General features: G+C 36.9%; 2 protein-coding genes across 5 annotated transcripts; both read left to right on the top strand.

Moving 5' to 3' along the window:
• Positions 1-4,976: 4,976 nt before the first annotated feature.
• On the top strand, positions 4,977-13,371 carry LOC143744602 (uncharacterized). Of its 4 annotated transcripts, none has more exons than XM_077236247.1 (16): positions 4,977-5,275; positions 5,909-6,020; positions 6,276-6,489; positions 6,754-6,896; positions 7,794-7,953; positions 8,053-8,108; positions 8,214-8,404; positions 8,485-8,592; positions 8,685-8,810; positions 8,973-9,080; positions 9,184-9,342; positions 11,490-12,084; positions 12,175-12,238; positions 12,325-12,500; positions 12,590-12,678; positions 12,795-13,371. In XM_077236247.1, the coding sequence occupies exons 1-16, from the start codon at positions 5,096-5,098 to the stop codon at positions 12,885-12,887; spliced, it is 2,574 nt and encodes an 857-aa protein (XP_077092362.1). In that variant the 5' UTR covers positions 4,977-5,095; the 3' UTR covers positions 12,888-13,371. The 4 variants fall into 4 exon arrangements, with proteins under 4 accessions (XP_077092362.1, XP_077092360.1, XP_077092363.1 ...); XM_077236245.1 differs by having other exon boundaries at positions 4,980-5,275; positions 8,685-8,825; XM_077236248.1 differs by having other exon boundaries at positions 4,980-5,275; positions 5,449-6,020.
• A 158-nt stretch (positions 13,372-13,529) lies between these two features.
• Positions 13,530-16,712, top strand: ube2a (ubiquitin-conjugating enzyme E2A (RAD6 homolog)). The gene is made up of 6 exons (XM_077236250.1): positions 13,530-13,973; positions 14,198-14,278; positions 14,674-14,699; positions 15,121-15,210; positions 15,352-15,440; positions 15,596-16,712. The coding sequence occupies exons 1-6, from the start codon at positions 13,930-13,932 to the stop codon at positions 15,722-15,724; spliced, it is 459 nt and encodes a 152-aa protein (XP_077092365.1). The 5' UTR covers positions 13,530-13,929; the 3' UTR covers positions 15,725-16,712.
• Positions 16,713-16,741: the final 29 nt, after the last annotated feature.

The following is a 16,741-nucleotide window of genomic DNA, read 5'->3' as shown; positions in this document are numbered from 1 at the left end:
CCATAACTTGTTGTTTCTTTTTTTTTTCTTGTTGCGTTACAGGTATTGTAAATGATTCAGCCACTTGGGTTGCTTCTGCCCTGTTCCTGAATTCTAACAAAATCCACACCCTTTAAAAAATGTCCACAAACTGAACTAGCAATTCAGAATTATTCTCAGGCCTTTCTAAGGCTGATTTGCACTTTAAAGATCCTTGGCTTGTCAGATCAATGATTTAAGGCATTCAGTGTAGTAGGGACAATTTATACATGTTTGTTAAAATGCATTTCTTGCAGGCTGCAGCACTTGTAAACTGCACCACAGAGTTGTCTCAGAAGTGTCCATGTGTTTATTCAAAAGCTAGACTTCACATGCCTTGATGTTCCTGGATGTCAGGCAGTGTTTTATTTCTTAAGATGCAACCTCATACCCTGTTGGCCCTCCAGAGTTGTGTTTGACTCTCAGCCAAGGACAGCTCAGGGGACTCTTGTGCCACTCAATATAATTCAGTCTTTCAAAACTGATTTTTTTTTTAGGCCTAAATGTTGCTGTATAATCTAAACATCAAAGGGTTCTCAATATGCTTCTGTATTTTTACATTTGAGGTGATTTTGAAGTTATGGTTTACTAAAGAAATTCATATCTGCAAATTGAGTCCACTTTTAAGCCTGTAGAATCACATTAAAATTTAAATGGTGGAAATTTGCTGAAGCTTAAGGGTTTGATGGTCATAGTGTTGCAGGTGACCTAATGTTATCAACAAGAATGAAATTAGCAGTTGTGAGGCTAATGGCTCTCCAGTGCAATCCCCTATTGGAGAAGGTGGCTCATGTGCCCTCTTATGCTAAAAACCTTGGTGACCTCTTGGCAGACATCAAGCTAGTCGTAAATTAGCTCACTAATCTGCCCTTGCATCACCTTCACTTCAAGTGTGACGAGTTCTTGAGTGTGGTATTACAGGATGTTAAGCAGGGATAAATAGTGGATGGTGTTGATAATAGAATCTGGCCTTCTGAATGAGTGCAATGAGTTTTTGAACTGATTTCTCAGGAACTAGAGCTGTTCAATTTTAAGACTAAACTTTGTTTAGAACAGTGTTCATTTTTATTAAGCATAATTTAAGTCATTTTGATTGTTTCACAGTACACTATCACAACTATATGGATTAATAAATCTTTTGGGATTAATGTAATTTTCATTAGCTACGCAAAACATAGCTAAAGGGATTTAAAAAAAAATATTTGCACAACATTAATTTACTACATGTTTCGTCACTTTTATGAAATGTTCAGTTTGGTCGAACAAATGAAAATGTCCCTACTATATCGTGTTAAATACACTAACATGATGAGCAGCAGATTACGCAACTCGCCAATGCATGTTCGCTCTTGGATGTGACGTAAATCCTGTGAAGGCGGTTCAAACTTGAGCCGGCTGGCAGCAGGCGCGGCTCGCAGATCACATGACTTGTTGAGATTCGGTCGTATGGTGCTATTTTTATGGGTTTAATCTCTGGCTAGCAGTGGCACTGGCTGTAGACTCTATTCCATCATGTGATGTGACTGTGTAGAGGTTTAATCATATGCCAGCTGCCTGAAGGAACCTGTCCAAAATCAATTTCTCTTCTGCTAACTGGATTGCTGATCCTGCTGTAAAAGAAAAGTGGTGGTAGCCTACTCAATAGCCTAGCAATGAGGTTTTTGATTAATCTCAATGTGACCCATTCACAAAAAGATTAATTGATTCTTTAGGAATTTGAATAGGAAGAAAATTACAACCCTGTACACCGAATGTAACAGCTCTGTTATAATGGGACTTCTGGTATATTTTTTCTTTCTAGGGGCATCAGAAAAGGCTGCCCAATCACAACATTTCTTTTTCTGCTCGTCATACAGGTTCTTTCTTGCTATGTAAATATACATTTCTTTAAAAGAAGTACAATAATAGATAGAATATAATATTGTTTGAAATTAGTATGTTTTGTTATGTTAGTAATAATTGTTACGTTGAAATTGTTTGAAATTAGTCAGAAAGTCATTGTCAAGTGCCAAAGCTACCACAAATGTTGTCCTGGAGAAAATTAATGGCCTTCTGCTACTCCTCTATTTTGTGTGCGCTCAGTGCTGTTACTGGGAGTCGAGAGGGCTTGATGTCAAACCAGTGGTCCACCTGCTCCAGAAACCATGCTGTTGTCCAGTAAGAGGGGGTCTTTGTTCCTGCTCCATGTATTTCAGGCCTGCACTTGTTCCCTTGCTAAAGACATTCATCTCAGGGCCCACCTTTATCTCGTCAAAATGACTAGACTGAAGGGTTTTACTTAATAGATTTGGAGCAATTTTCAATGTCATCGCCAATCTCATCACCAAAATCCACCAAATATTTTAGTGGACCAATTGAAACATTTGACTGATTCTCGATTCACCAGCAGGACTCCAGATCATACGTGACAGCTTCGGTGGAAGAATGTAATGGCTATTGTGAACACTTGTATTACTTTTCTGGCCTGCTTTCTGTCATCTTTCTCTCCCTGTAGGAAGTCGATCGAGTTTATTTGAAGAGCATTCAAGGAAAACTTACCTACCCTCTGACTAGATATATAATTAAATGTTTTGTTGAATACAAATGGTTGCCTTGTATATTTTTTTTTACTGTTGACCAAACTTATTTCTTGACTTAAACTAAACAGCTTCTATCGTTAATGGTAAATGGACTGCATTTATATAGCGCTTTCACAGACCCAATGGCCACCAAAGCGCTTTACATATTGCCTCACATTCACTCACTCACTCACTCATACACCGACGACATTAAGTGATATTCACTTGTTGTACAGGTTTATGTGAATGTATCATAACATAACATTAGGATGTTATTAATGATGACCATAGAAGCTCGAGAAAATATATACTGTAAATGTATTAAACCTTATGGGAGCAGTCCCCTTCCCTCCAAAATTAATAACACAAAAAATGTATTCAATTCAAAGGGCTTTATTGACATCAAAGTATATGTGTGTGTGTATGTATAAATGTCTGTGTGTGTGTGTGTGTATATATATATATATATATATATATGCACACACATTTATTTATATATATACGCACACACATTTATATTTATATAGCCTACCTACGTTATGGGAGCAGCCAATTTCCCAACAAAATTAAACAAAAACGTATTAATGCTGTGTTTCTAATATTCCCCAGAAAAAAAAATGCTATTATGTACAAGTAATTTTAGTGTCAACGTAATAATCAATTTACATTATGGGTCAATATTCACCGATAATTGCTGCAATAATAGCTGCTGCTCTCTGCCCCGCTTAAAATCACTGGGGCAACGCGATTTGTTTTAGCTACACCAATCACGTGACCACGTGGGTGGGTGTGGCCCTCAAGGTGAAAGAGCCCCCCCCCCAATTCATTAGCAGAATGCTAGCGTGTTATGGCCAAGTAGTAGTAGTTTTAAAACAGGTGCTACAGCGGTGGCTGTTACTGGCTATTTAAGTCTAGGGGGTTTGATGTCTCGCAAATACAATGACGCTGGTAGTGACGATTCTGTCTGTCTGACCAATCAGTGATCTACAGTGCTTCCAAGACACATTTTAGTATCGGTACGGTAAGCTTGGAACCTCAACAGAGGTGGTACCATTTAAAGCGAGCCGAAGCGAGCCGAAGCGAGCCGTACCGTACTGTACCATGCAGTGGAAAAGCGCCACAAGTGAGCCGTGCTGTGTCGAGCCGTACCGTACCATGCAGTGGAAAAGCGCCAAAGCGTGCCGTACCGAACCGAACCGTACCGTACCGTACCATGCAGTGGAAAAGCACCAATAGACTCCCATTCATTTTGCACTCGGACGATCGTCCCCCAGTGGAACTCTGGTGGAACTACAGTCAAAATTCGGTACAAAAGGACTTAATAGGGAGTGGCCAGGCTGTCCGTAGACGGGCTTTGTTACCATGTTAAATGTTTCTTTTATTCAATTTATGTTGGCCTTGTTGCATGGGTTATAGTCACATTGTTAATGTTGTCACCAATATTCTGATTTCTGAATTTTCATCAAATCAGTTTTGTTTTGAATTGTACACATAAATTGAGTGAACTGATAAGTTCTTTAAGTTTTTGAGTTTGTTGAATATGGTTGTTTGATAATAGCTTATGTGTTAATCATGTGTTTTTAATTAAGCTCCAGGATATTTTTTGGTAAATCAGGGATCGCCTACTTTACCTGAAATTTGTCTGAAGAGCATGATCTAAAATGTTTATTGGTTTACACTTTGCAAATAACACATTATTTGAACTGTATTCAAACTGAAATATTATAGTTGGACCTTAAACTAGTGGTATTATCAAACTACTACAGCCTATATGAAGAGCTGTAACTTCCTTACCTCGATTATATATTCATGATTGGTTCAGTTCTGTAGGTCCACAATCACATATAATAAACGTGTTTAAATTTAAACAGGTGTCGAACTAAACAAAAATTTCCAGTTATTTAGCAGGTATAGTATCTAGCCTACTATAATAATAATGATAATAGTAATACATTTAATTTAATAGGCTACTACACGTAATAAATGTAATAATATTAGGTTACATTTTTTTCATTTGACCCAAATTCTCACCTCCTGTTTTGCGAAGAAGACATTAAATCATAAATACACTCCCCTCACAGCGATCAATGAAGTGTAGCTACAACGTGTGCCACTATGCCACCCAGCGGAGAAAAATGTTAATGTAGACTTAGTTTCATTGAATGCTTGATATTTTGTGTCGCATGGTGCCTACTTTAATACAGAAAGCAATTTTGTCATTCAATAGCCTTCACAGTAAACGGTCTTTCGTAAAGTATGGAAGTGAACGATTCACTTAATGATCGTTTCGTTCAAGTGTACTGAGAACGTTCAGGAATGGGGAAATATTACGACATCTTCAGGTGCACCAATCACATTACTATCGCAAGTTCCTCTTACCATAAACACTTACCTTCCGGTTCTGCAGTATGATTCTCGTCTGCCTGGATGACAGCCGAAGGGAGCGATAAAGTGTTGCTTTTAAAAATACGAATGAAGAAGGCTAATTTGAAGGGATTTCTTTCTGAACCTTTTTAAAAATGTACACTTGGCGATGCCTTCTCGCCATTATATTTGTACTTGTTTGGTACTTATCAGAGTTTGGACAAATATGGACACAAGCGTTCTTTTGTTTTTTATGCTTTTTAAATTTCCCTTTTAAAAAGCAAGAACGTGAATCATGCACTCAGACGGATGATACACCTGAGGAAACAGCACAGGTATTGTCTTCATGTATCAACGTATGTGATTTGAGAACATTAACAATAGTTCTGCCGAATTGTTATAATTATTAGGCTATTATTATTATTACTTTGAACAATTGTATGGATTGATTGACACTGTCCTGTTGGAAAATCTAACTTAGCTGGTAACTTTGTTTCTGGTTGACCAGATGTTATGTTCCAAAAACCAGCATGGCTACCTTGAAATCGAAGGACCAGCTTGTTCAAGATTGTCTCCCAGCTTGCACCAGCTAAAGACTACTCTGTAAACCAGCTAGAAACCTGCTACTGTGTCCCAAAACAAAGCTTCTAGCTTATGTTTGATTTTTCAGCAGTGTAATAGGAGACATATCTGTAATGGTTATTGGAAATGTATATACATAACAATAAAATCAACTTTTAGACAGAACTGTGGGGAGAACATGGAAAGCATTGTCACTTCATTATTAAATGCTTTGGTTGAGACATTGGTTCCGGTTCTCACGTCCAGAACACTCTTTGTTCCTTATTTCTGGATGTAGGGTCTTCCAGAAAGCAAAAACCCAAAGCTCTTGCTGACCTAATTTCTGTATGACTCTGCTATCAGACATCATCTGTTTAATACATTGCACTTTAATCCTCCTGTTTCAGTCAAAGAAAGGTCACAATGTTGGTGCCATTGATGAGACTGATACCGCCAGAACCAGACAAATTGTGTCTAAAACAATGCAATATCCAAATGTACAGAGGTCACTCCTCCGGGGTAAATAATAATTTTGTTGTTCACAAGCTTCACCCCCCATTATGCATATCCAACATAAAGATGACGTACAACAGAAATACAGGATCAGAAAATATGATAACAGAATTCTCATAGGATTGGATGCCTCTATTTTAGGAAATGTCCCTTTTATACCCTCTTAATTTCCTTACCAAAATTGATAGAGACATATATGGCATCAAAGTTAGATCACTGCAGTTGTGCATGTCATGATTACATTTTGTTTTTCTTTTGTAGTGTTTAAATGTGCCTATACTCGCCTGATCCAGCCATGGTACACTGTCCCAGAACTTGATGACAGTCAGCCCCTTTATAGGGCACTACAGGAGGAATATAATTTTATTGTGGAGAGAATTATTCGCAAGGCCAAGAACTTTGATCTGTCTGCTACCAGTGTGGGTTGTATTAGGATCTTAACTCACCACCTGCATAATGCAAAACAGTCAGATGGGTGAGCATGTTTGTCTGTTGGCTAATATACTGCAAAATATTCTGGTGTGAGCGACACCACTGTATTGTTATGAGTTTGTGAACTTCCTTCCTTTTCTCTTTTAATATTAGTAATTTTTAGAGACCATAAGCAGAACTGGGTCTTATGATTCTCAAGCTCATGTTTTAAAAGCTATGAATTTCTGCCAAAACTGATGGACTTTCCATTGAATGCAGTTCCAAGAATACCGCTAGTAAAATGCCAACTGGCCTGTTTCTGTTTCAGTTCTCCAGTGTTCAGTTCAAGGTCAGAGGAAATGGCAGTCCTCAGAACTTTCTCTGAAGCTCTGTTGCGAAACCTTTTCCCTGAGTACCTCTGGGAAGCAAAACTCTACCAGTGTGTCCTAACTGAGATTGTAGCCACAAAAGGTTAGCCCTACTGACCTTTGTGCTAAATACTTTCTAATGATCTTTCTAGTGATCAGAACATTCCAATCAGCTATCTGACATCAACATGTAGCATTCATTCTTAAGGATAGTAAGTATCTCTGAAACAAACATTATTTTGTCACTCGTCGCTTCGAGGATTGTCTCAGCTTGTCTTCACTGCTTTTACAGACTTGTTTATCCACATTTTTCTGTGCCTAAATACTCAAGAGCATTAAAAGAAACGAATCTCTTCACTTTTTCTCAATGGTTATGACTATAAAGAGTGTTTTTTTTTTCTTAACTGTCTCTAATATAATTTCAAAAATTAAATGTTTGAAATTCCTTTGATATCCCTTTAAACATTTGAAATGTTTTATAGAATTAATTGCTAACCAATACGAGTTCTTTTTTAAATTGTCATTGCGGGGTCAGTGAGATTTATGTTTTTGGAAGATGTCTCTTATGCTCACCAAGGCTGCATTTATTTGATTAAAAATACAGTAAAACAGTAATATTGTGAAATATTATTACAATAATAACAGTTTAAAATAACAGTAAAATGTAGTTTACTCCTGTGATGGCAAAGCTGAAATTTCAGCATCATTACTCCAGTCCTCAGTGTCACATGAGCCTAGAAATCATTCTAATATTCAGATTTAGTGCTCAAGAAACTACTTCTTCTTCAGTGTCACATGAGCCTAGAAATCATTCTAATATTCAGATTTAGTTCTCAAGAAACTTCTTCTTCTGTGCAAACATGTGATACATATTTTTCAGGATTCTTTTATGAATCAATCCTACTGACCCAACAAGTTGTTATTTTTTTTATATACCCACTGTATTGTTTATTTTCTACCAATACACTGATTCTTTGTCATTCCTGTTGTCCATGTCTAGCACTTGATGTGCTTGTGACATGCCTTTGTAATCCAGACAACCTGAATCAGATGGTGGTTTTGCAGTTGGATAGAGTAACCCCTAAATGTTCAATAGGAGACCTGGTTAACTCAAATAGGGAAGGCACACCATCCTCTATGGGAAGTGAAGAAGCAGAAGAGTAAGTCATCTCTATACATTTAGTCTTAGTATATTTTTCATATCAGTCTCATTTGGATGCCTCTTTCTGCTTTCAAACTTGTGGATTGAAATTCCACAGATTGACAGATGAAGCAGAGGATGGTCAGTCTGAAGACATAAAAGGAAAGAAGAAGGGTGGTGTATCTTTCTCTTGCATCTCAGTAATTCGATTTATGAGCAGTATGTGTACATAATATAATAATAATAATAATAAAGTTTTTTTTTCTTCTTTCTAAGTAGGCAATAGACTCAAAGAACAATTTTCTAAATTTGTTGATAAGGTCAAGTTAAAGAAAGCCAAAAAGAAAAAACAGAAGGAGCAGCAAGCGCTTTATCAGAGGGCTTTATCAGCACGTAGATCTGCAGTTATTGAAGATGATAGTGCAAACAGTAGAGAGGGCTCCATCAAAAGTGGCTTGGAATCCGATTATGTATGGAATATACCATCAATATTAAATTGATTTATAAAGTTTTCGGTGCAACTGATGCTGCCTGTGCTTTCTTTTTAAAGGACAGTGAAACAGATGTTTACCTAACAACTGTCCAAGAGGATATGATGGAGTTTAAGCTTTCCTATGAGATGTGGCGGGTGGGGAAATGGGCAGTCCGTGTCACAAATGTGAGGCATATTTTAAAACAAAGGAAGCTAAACCATGTGCAATCTAAATTGAGTTGAATAATTTAATTATGATGATAAAAACACTGTCTTAGGTTCAGAAGGATAGTGAAGAGCTGTGTTTCACGGTTCACCTGGAGGAAAGAGATAACCCTGAGAATCTCCACTGGGATGTGAAAAAGACCCAGTCAGATATACTTCATTTTTATAGGCTCTGGCAGGTGAGAGAGGAAAGGGTGAGGAATCTTCAAAGCATCGTTTCTATTGACTATTTTGTATTATAGTCATTAATATTTGACTCTAATTCTTAAATATTCTTAATAAAAATTTGTAGTTGCTCATCTTTTAAACAGTTTTTTTCTTTTCTTCTTTTTTTTTCTAAGGATACTTCCACTTTACCCTCTATTTCTGCAATAGTAGAAAACACAAAAAAGGAACTTGATGACGCATACACAGAGGAAGTGAGATCAGCCTTTGAGCACTTTTTACAGGTAACAGCTGTCACACACACTGTCTAGAATGTAAGAGGGAGTTGCAAGTAGAATATCAGTAATTCTACATACCTGGAAATGTTTTCCCCTCATTTCTCTCCAGGAGTTGGTTTCTGATGCACAGCTTGGTCACACTCAGCATGTATTTCAGTTCCTGGGCCCTTTTGCTGGGCTGCTGAGTAATAAGGAACATGAGGGAGGTGTGTGGAGTCTTCTAAATGGACTTGCTAGCTTCCTCACTCCTAGCCACGATGAGGAAGAGGTAAGAACAGATTTTAGGTCAATAAATTAAAGGCAATAATTGTATCCCTTAAAACAGCTATTCATGCCTTAAAATAGCTTGAATGTTACTTTACACCCTTGCTTTATTTAGTATACGCAGATCCATGAATATGCAAAGTAGTCTCTGTCTCCACGGAATCACACAAGCTTAGAATACCTGATCCACTCGCTCAACTTTTCTGTAGTAAACGCTGCTCAATGGCAAGTGGAAATATTGGTTTAATTCAGCCATATATATTTGAACCAGAAACTGATTCAGAAGAAGAAGAGGAAAAGGCTAGTCTACAAAGTTTTATGTGTCACTACAACGTCAGACAAATAACATTAGACATATAAACAACATTAAAAACTTTATTTTTACCACAAGGGGTCTTTGAAAGACTATCTAATGATGAAACCGATTATCTACTTCTGTTTAAAAATTTGGGGTCAGTAAGATTTTTTTCAAAGAAATTAATACTTTTATTTACAAGGATGCATTAAATTAATAATTAATCAAGTTACAGTTTACATTGTTACAAAATAATTATATTTAAAAATGCTATTCTTTTGATCCAAACAGCACAACTGTTTTCAAAATTTATAATAAGAAGAAAGAAGACAGGGGTAATGATGCTAAAAATGCAGCTTTGACATCCCAGGAAAAAATATATTCAGATAGAAAGCTGTTATTTTAAATCATAATAATATTTAATGATATTACTGTTTTTACTGTACTTTTGATCAAATAAATGCAGCCCTGTTAAAGGACTAGTTCACCCAGAAATTTAAAGTGTGTCATTAACTATTCACCCTTATGTCGATCTAAACCCGTAAGACCTTTGTTGATCTTCGGAACACAAATTAAAGCCGGATGCACACTGTGCGATTTTGGCCACGATTTGGCTATCTGAGACACATTTTGCAAATCCTAATAGATTCCTCTGATCCTTGACCAAAATCTGAAGTCTTTGATCATTAGTTTGACATGTTCACCGACAGCCGATTATAATGACCAAAATCAAATTTTGGTCAAACGATCAAATTTTGATGCCGATGAAATTCTGGCAGTGTCAGAAGATTTGATTCGCAGTACTGCAGTGTGACTTTTCCTGCAATGACCGTCAAATTGTCTTCATTTTTACAGCCATGACCAAAATTAATGTTAGAGATTTCTTTGTAGCCACCATGTCAATCCTGTGTGTGTAATGCAGCTCACATCACTGAACGTGTCATTGACTGATGATGTAAAACAGACGTTCGTTAAGTCTGACAAAAAACAGTCGTAAAGGATTATTATAAATGGCACAGTGTGCATCCCCGGCTTAAGAAATTTGATGAAATCCAAGACCTTTCTGAAAGGTAGTAAAGACATCGTTAAAATAGTCCATGTGACTACAGGGGTTCAACCTTAATGTTATGAAGCGACAAGAATACTTTTTGTGTGCAAAAATAAAAATGACGACTTTATTCAACAATTTCTTGCCTTCTTTGTCAGTCTCTGTGTGTGGTGCTGACGCAGGAGCCGGCCAGTACTGAGCCGGCTTTCAGACGTAGAACCCTCAAGCACTGCACTGCGTTTACAATGTGAACAGCATCAAGACACGGAAGAGAAGACATTGTTGAATAAAGTCAATTTTTTTTTTTTCACAAAAAGTATTCTCATTAAGGTTGAACCACTGTAGACACCTGGAATATTTTAACGATTTCTTTACTACCTTTCTGGGCCTTGAAAGTGGTGATTACATTGCAGTGTTTTGGGGGGTCAGAAAGCTCTCGGATGTCATCAAAAATATCTTTGTTTGTGTTATGAAGATGAACAAAGGTCTTACGGGTTTGGAACGACATGAGGGTGAGTAATTAATGACATAAACTTCATTTTTGGGTGAACTATCCCTTTAAGCATATGAGACTTCTTTCAAAAACATTGAAAAGTCTTACCAACCTCAAACTTTTGACCGGTTGTGTATTCATCAATATACATTCTCCAAGATTTGATATCTTGTCCAAATATAACTAATATTTGTTGATTTACAGTACACATTAAATCTTCTTTAGCTTCAATTACCAGAGCACAGTGTAATTTATTGAGAATACCGCCACCCTCTGGTGATACAGGTAATTTAATGTTATTATGTTTTTTCCCAGTCCCGTAACTGCAGAGGAGAGGATAAGCTTGATGAAGCAGGAGCCTCAAAACATCATGGTGGACCGACAGCACAGCAAGCCTGCATTGACACAGATGAAGAGCCAAATGGGGGTGTTGTAGAAGGTCCAATGGCTACAAACGTACAGTTTTGTACCCCCCATGAAGAGACTGACCCCTTCAGAAGTACAGAAACAGATATACAAGACAACGATCAGATCTCTGATGATCCTGATATGGTTTCTGATGGGCAGGGTAGTCTTGCTGAGAGCTTAGATATCTTTGTTAATAGGTCAAAATTAGTAATTCCCACAGTATACTCCAATGATATCTCAAGCTCGGTAATGAGCCATACTGAAGGCTTACAGTCTGACTCGGTTGACGGCTTTAGAAGTGCCCAATCAGGGGGCAAAACGAACAGAAAAGAAAAGCTAACTCACAAAAAGCCAAATGGATCACAAAAGTTCAAAGTAAAAGAGAAAACTGGACAGTTCAAGGACGAGATGACAAATCAGCCTCAGAAAAAGGAACCCCAGACCAATTGGGAGCAGATTGAGGCCACCAAAGCCATATTTGATTTATTGAAGGAAATAACTGGTATGATGTAACTCCTTGTTCTGTTTGGCTTTTATGATGGGCAAGAACTGATTTTCTTTGCCCTTTAATTTTTCTCTTTACCCTTTTCAGGTAATTCAGTCCTCATTAATATTGTTGATGCCATTCTAAAACCAGTCCAGCCCTTGGTAAAGAGGTAAGTATCTAATATCATATTTATTCTAATACCAAGGTTGTTTAGCTGTAGATGTGAAGATAAGCATAAGCTTTCATTCCATGCAGGAAAATAAACAACTTTTTAAAAAGGATGCATCCTACTGAAGATCAGATTGCAACCTACATTGACACTTTCCAGGAGAAGATATGGCCAGATGAAAACGTGCCCCAACAGCCGTCACGGGACAGTGAGACCAAAAAAGACACCATGGAAAGGGCTTTACAGCTTATAAATTCAAAATGTACGTACAATATTTTCCAATGCTGTGATGAGCCCCCTCCTCTCTCTTTAAATGATTCCTTCATCCTTGTAATTGTCATCATGTTTTAGATTCAAACTCTCTAATCCTCAAGAAGACTGATGTGGAAACATTGTTTAAGATATTCCAAGACACGGTGGAGAACAAGAAACTGGTCTATGTGAGAACTCTAGTTATGATTATTATTATTATTCATCTTATTTAGTTAAAATCTATTTTGAAATATATTCAAAGATGAACCAGATTCACATTTATATTTTTTGTGTGTGTCCGTAGAGGCTGCTTTCTTATGTTCTAAGGGAGTTCCTGCCTGGAGAACCTGCCTTCAGTTCAGTAGCTAATATAACTGTGAAGGATTGTGTTTCTTAATAGAAAAAGGGTCTTTATTATTTAAATATTTTTTTAAAAAAAAGGTGCATTACTTAATATTTTATATGAATATTCTTCAAAGATGCATTCTGATATACCTCAGTGAGGCCATGAGCAGCATGAACACTCTTTTATTAATATATAGATTTATTGATATTTTTTTATTCAACAAAAATGTTAAACTCTGTTTACTTTAGCTACTGTGATTATGGTTGACCTCAATAATATCACAATATCTTTGGTGCAAATTTTAAACTAATATATCACTGTATAAGTTGTAACTTTTTGTTTTGTTCCTTAAAATTGTGCACTGTGAAGAACTGTTTTTCTATTTTAAAAACAGCACTGCTTACTCAGGACAAAATGGATAAAGTCATTATGCTACAGTTGCTACTGATTATGATTTTACAAGACGACTTAATACAGGGTATGTCAGGAATGTGTTTGAATAATAATATTGCCAATAAATATATTTGACTAATCATTGCGAGTCGTTTGATTTATTGCACCTTATTAAATTGTAATATAAACGGGGAAAAAATTAACAGTTAACATTTTCTGTTACATATTCTGTACTCGACTCTGCAAAGTTACGATATTAGATGTTTGCTCCTGTACTGTCAAACCCATGACGTAACTGTTAGTCCGGTACAACTGCGCTTGTTCGAAGCGTTTTCTCGAAACTACCTTAACCATATCTATGCTTATTATTCAACTAAATATTCTAATTATTCATGTCAGTACTCTTAAATCATTTTATTTATTTGTTTGTTTTTAAACCACGAATAGGTTTATGGGTTTGTGAACGAGCTCAGTTTTATTTGAGCAGTTGTTTCTCCCCCGTTTTATATTGGTATGGTCCAGTCTCAGAGAAACGAGCTTAGTAGAGAAAACAGGCAGGAGGATCCAAGCAAGCGAAAGGCTAACGTCGATATTTAACCGAATCGACCAAACGGACGTTCGCTAAACTGAAAGAATTGAACCCAATTCAAAGGAACGACGTCGATACCTTATGTTTACGTCTAGGCTATTCAATTAAACCATGTCAACCCCAGCAAGACGGCGTCTGATGAGAGATTTTAAACGGTAAGTTAAGCGACAGAGAAAATGCTAAAGGCCCCTGGGTGCTGTATAGACACCGGCTGTTCTCGGGGTTTAACATGGCGACTTTTCCCCCATAAAATACATTTATTAACGACACTACCCCTCTCCGATCATGTTTTTTGGAGGTCATCTGAGCGGTATGTGTTGTTGTCGTAATGTAGTTATAGTATATGTAATGCAACTTCTTTGGATAACTTGTTTTGCAGTCTCCAGGAGGATCCTCCAGCAGGAGTTAGCGGAGCCCCGTCTGAAAACAACATCATGGTCTGGAACGCTGTCATTTTTGGGTTTGTATCAATTGCTTTTATTGACCGCGATAAACACATAACAGAACACATTGACACTTGTTTATCTCAACCAATTCGATGTCTATGAGATTCAGGTTGTTAGCGGTAATGTAAGCTGTTTTAAATAGGCCAGATGGCCAGTGGACCCCATAAGAGGTGCTGGTTATTTGATCTTTAAGTGACGGTGGCCTGAATAGAGCAGTGTGTTGTGTTGTCTTGTGGTGAAGGAAACAGGTTATAATGTAATATCCGTAGACTGTTGTGCGTTGTTATTTTTGGATTAGAGTAATGCACAGGGCTCTTGCACATTGGCCAGTGATTTTGGCTTTGTTTCTTGCTGTCATGCCAAGTGTTATGTGTAACCTGACATGTTGACCCATTTCTTCTACCTACAGCCCTGAAGGAACACCATTTGAAGATGGTAAGTCAAGAAAACACAAGCTTCAGTCTTCATTGTCACATGATCTTTCGAAATCATTGTAATATGTTGATTTGGCTCTCAGAACCATTTCTTATTATGAATGTTGAAAACAGGTGTGCTGCTCGCTTTTTGTAAAAAATTTGATTTATTTCAGTGTTCTTTGAATATAAATCTTTTGTAACATTACTTTTTTAAATGTCCTTTCCTTTCTAAATAAAAGTCATTTCTTTCTTTAAAAAACAAAACAAAACAAACTACATTGACAGCTGAGTAAGTATTGAGCTTTGGGTTCTAAATACTGTTGGCAACTGCTTTTACATGCCACTTTGTAAATGTGTACAACTATTTGGAATGGTGTAATTTTTTTGTTTACATCTGGCAAATGGTTTTGCTTCATATTTTCTTTTTCTGCTTGTCATAGGGACTTTCAAACTCACAATAGAATTTACAGAAGAATATCCAAACAAACCTCCTACAGTTCGGTTTGTCTCTAAAATGTTTCACCCTAATGGTAAGTTTTACAAACTTACAGGGATTTTTATATTTATAAGTTCCTTGCACTTAAGATTTCTTAATGTGCACATATGTCACATTCTAGAATTAAGTATGTGCCAATGGACCATAACATCAAATTGTCTTTCTCTGTGTTCAGTTTATGCAGATGGTAGTATATGCTTGGACATTCTTCAGAATCGCTGGAGTCCAACATATGATGTTTCTTCGATTTTAACCTCAATACAGGTACATGTGTGCACTTCTTTCAGATTTTTTGCACAGACTAAATGTTTTAATTAACAAGATGTTTTTTTGCAACTTTTCTTTTTGACATTTTGATGGTACCATTAAAAAAATGTGAGGACATTATTCAGGTTGTTAACATGTCTTTCACTTGTCAGTCTTTACTGGATGAGCCGAACCCAAACAGCCCTGCCAACAGCCAGGCAGCTCAGCTGTATCAGGAAAACAAGAGAGAGTATGAGAAACGTGTGTCGGCCATTGTGGAACAGAGCTGGCGCGACTGTTGACCCACCTTACAGTTCCCATACGAACAATAGTCCGCCTCAGCCAATGAGAGGAAAACCACCTTGCAAAGAATAAAATAAAACACATCATGATTTGAATCATTCTCCACTTACTCAGTAAAAATGTCTGTTCTGTAGCTGTTGCAAGATTAGAGTGCTGTTGTGTTGTGGTCTCCCTCTTCATGCAGAACCTTATCTTGGAGGAGTATAAACCTTAGTTTAACAAAATATTGTTGCCAGGGTTACTTTCTTTTGTTTGACCAGCCCTCACTTTTGTTATCTTTATTTCATTCTACAATGTGACCTGATTTCATTTGGGTTATTAACATGTTGGTTGCTGTTTTCAGTATGAATCCAAGTTTGATTATCTTTGTTTGAATATAGAGATTTTGTTGCGTCTCTGCAAAAGTGTCATACCGTTCAGAGTTCCAAATTAAATGTCAAGGACATTAAAGATGGTTGATCCACTGTCTGGTATGGAAAGCGTACATGTTTTGGAAACATGCCTTTATAACTGCACTTGGAAAACCTGACTTTTTAAAACTGAATGTGGGAAATGGCCCTTTTTATCAAGTGCAAGTGGTTTGTTCTTTTAATTCAGTTCATATTGATGTTTAAGGTGCTGCCTATTGACACTGACTGCATGTTAGTTTGTCAGCAGTAATTGTTTGAAGGTAAACAGTGATCTATCCGAACATAACAAATTGGCATCTTTAAGTGTGTTTTCTTTAGTTCTTTATTCACTATTTCTCTCTGTGGCACCCCAGTTGCATGGTTTTCTAGCTTTTTTTAAAATTCCATTAAAGTGCCGTTTATTTTTGACATTGAATTGCTCCTCCAAACATATGGATGTGATGCTGTCATGCAGTGTCCATTTTAGCTAATTAAAATCTTAATTTTTCTAATTTACCAAGAGTGTCCGATTTGCACTAGTAACCCATGTAAGAAACTGTACATTTTCTCCCTTCTTGTAAATAAACAGTAAAATAAACTCTATGGTGTTTTTTCTTGAACAAAAAT

This window comes from Siphateles boraxobius, unplaced genomic scaffold (assembly GCF_051911475.1).
Source record: "Siphateles boraxobius isolate OS27281-9 unplaced genomic scaffold, OSU_SipBor_1 2, whole genome shotgun sequence".
Classification (NCBI taxonomy): Eukaryota; Metazoa; Chordata; class Actinopteri; order Cypriniformes; family Leuciscidae; genus Siphateles; species Siphateles boraxobius.
Note: the sequence above shows the minus strand (reverse complement) of the source record. Positions and strands in the feature narration are given on the sequence as shown.

Bases quoted from the DNA above. Each gene is read 5' to 3' on its own strand.
- ube2a (XM_077236250.1), top strand. From the start codon at position 13,930: ATGTCAACCCCAGCAAGACGGCGTCTGATGAGAGATTTTAAACG. The intron at 13,974-14,197 runs GTAAGTTAAGCG...CTTGTTTTGCAG, and splicing joins CTGATGAGAGATTTTAAACG to TCTCCAGGAGGATCCTCCAG. The intron at 14,700-15,120 runs GTAAGTCAAGAA...TGCTTGTCATAG, and splicing joins AGGAACACCATTTGAAGATG to GGACTTTCAAACTCACAATA.
- LOC143744602 (XM_077236245.1), top strand. From the start codon at position 5,096: ATGTACACTTGGCGATGCCTTCTCGCCATTATATTTGTACTTGTTTGG. The intron at 8,593-8,684 runs GTGAGGCATATT...ACACTGTCTTAG, and splicing joins GGGCAGTCCGTGTCACAAAT to GTTCAGAAGGATAGTGAAGA. The intron at 12,239-12,324 runs GTAAGTATCTAA...CATTCCATGCAG, and splicing joins GTCCAGCCCTTGGTAAAGAG to GAAAATAAACAACTTTTTAA.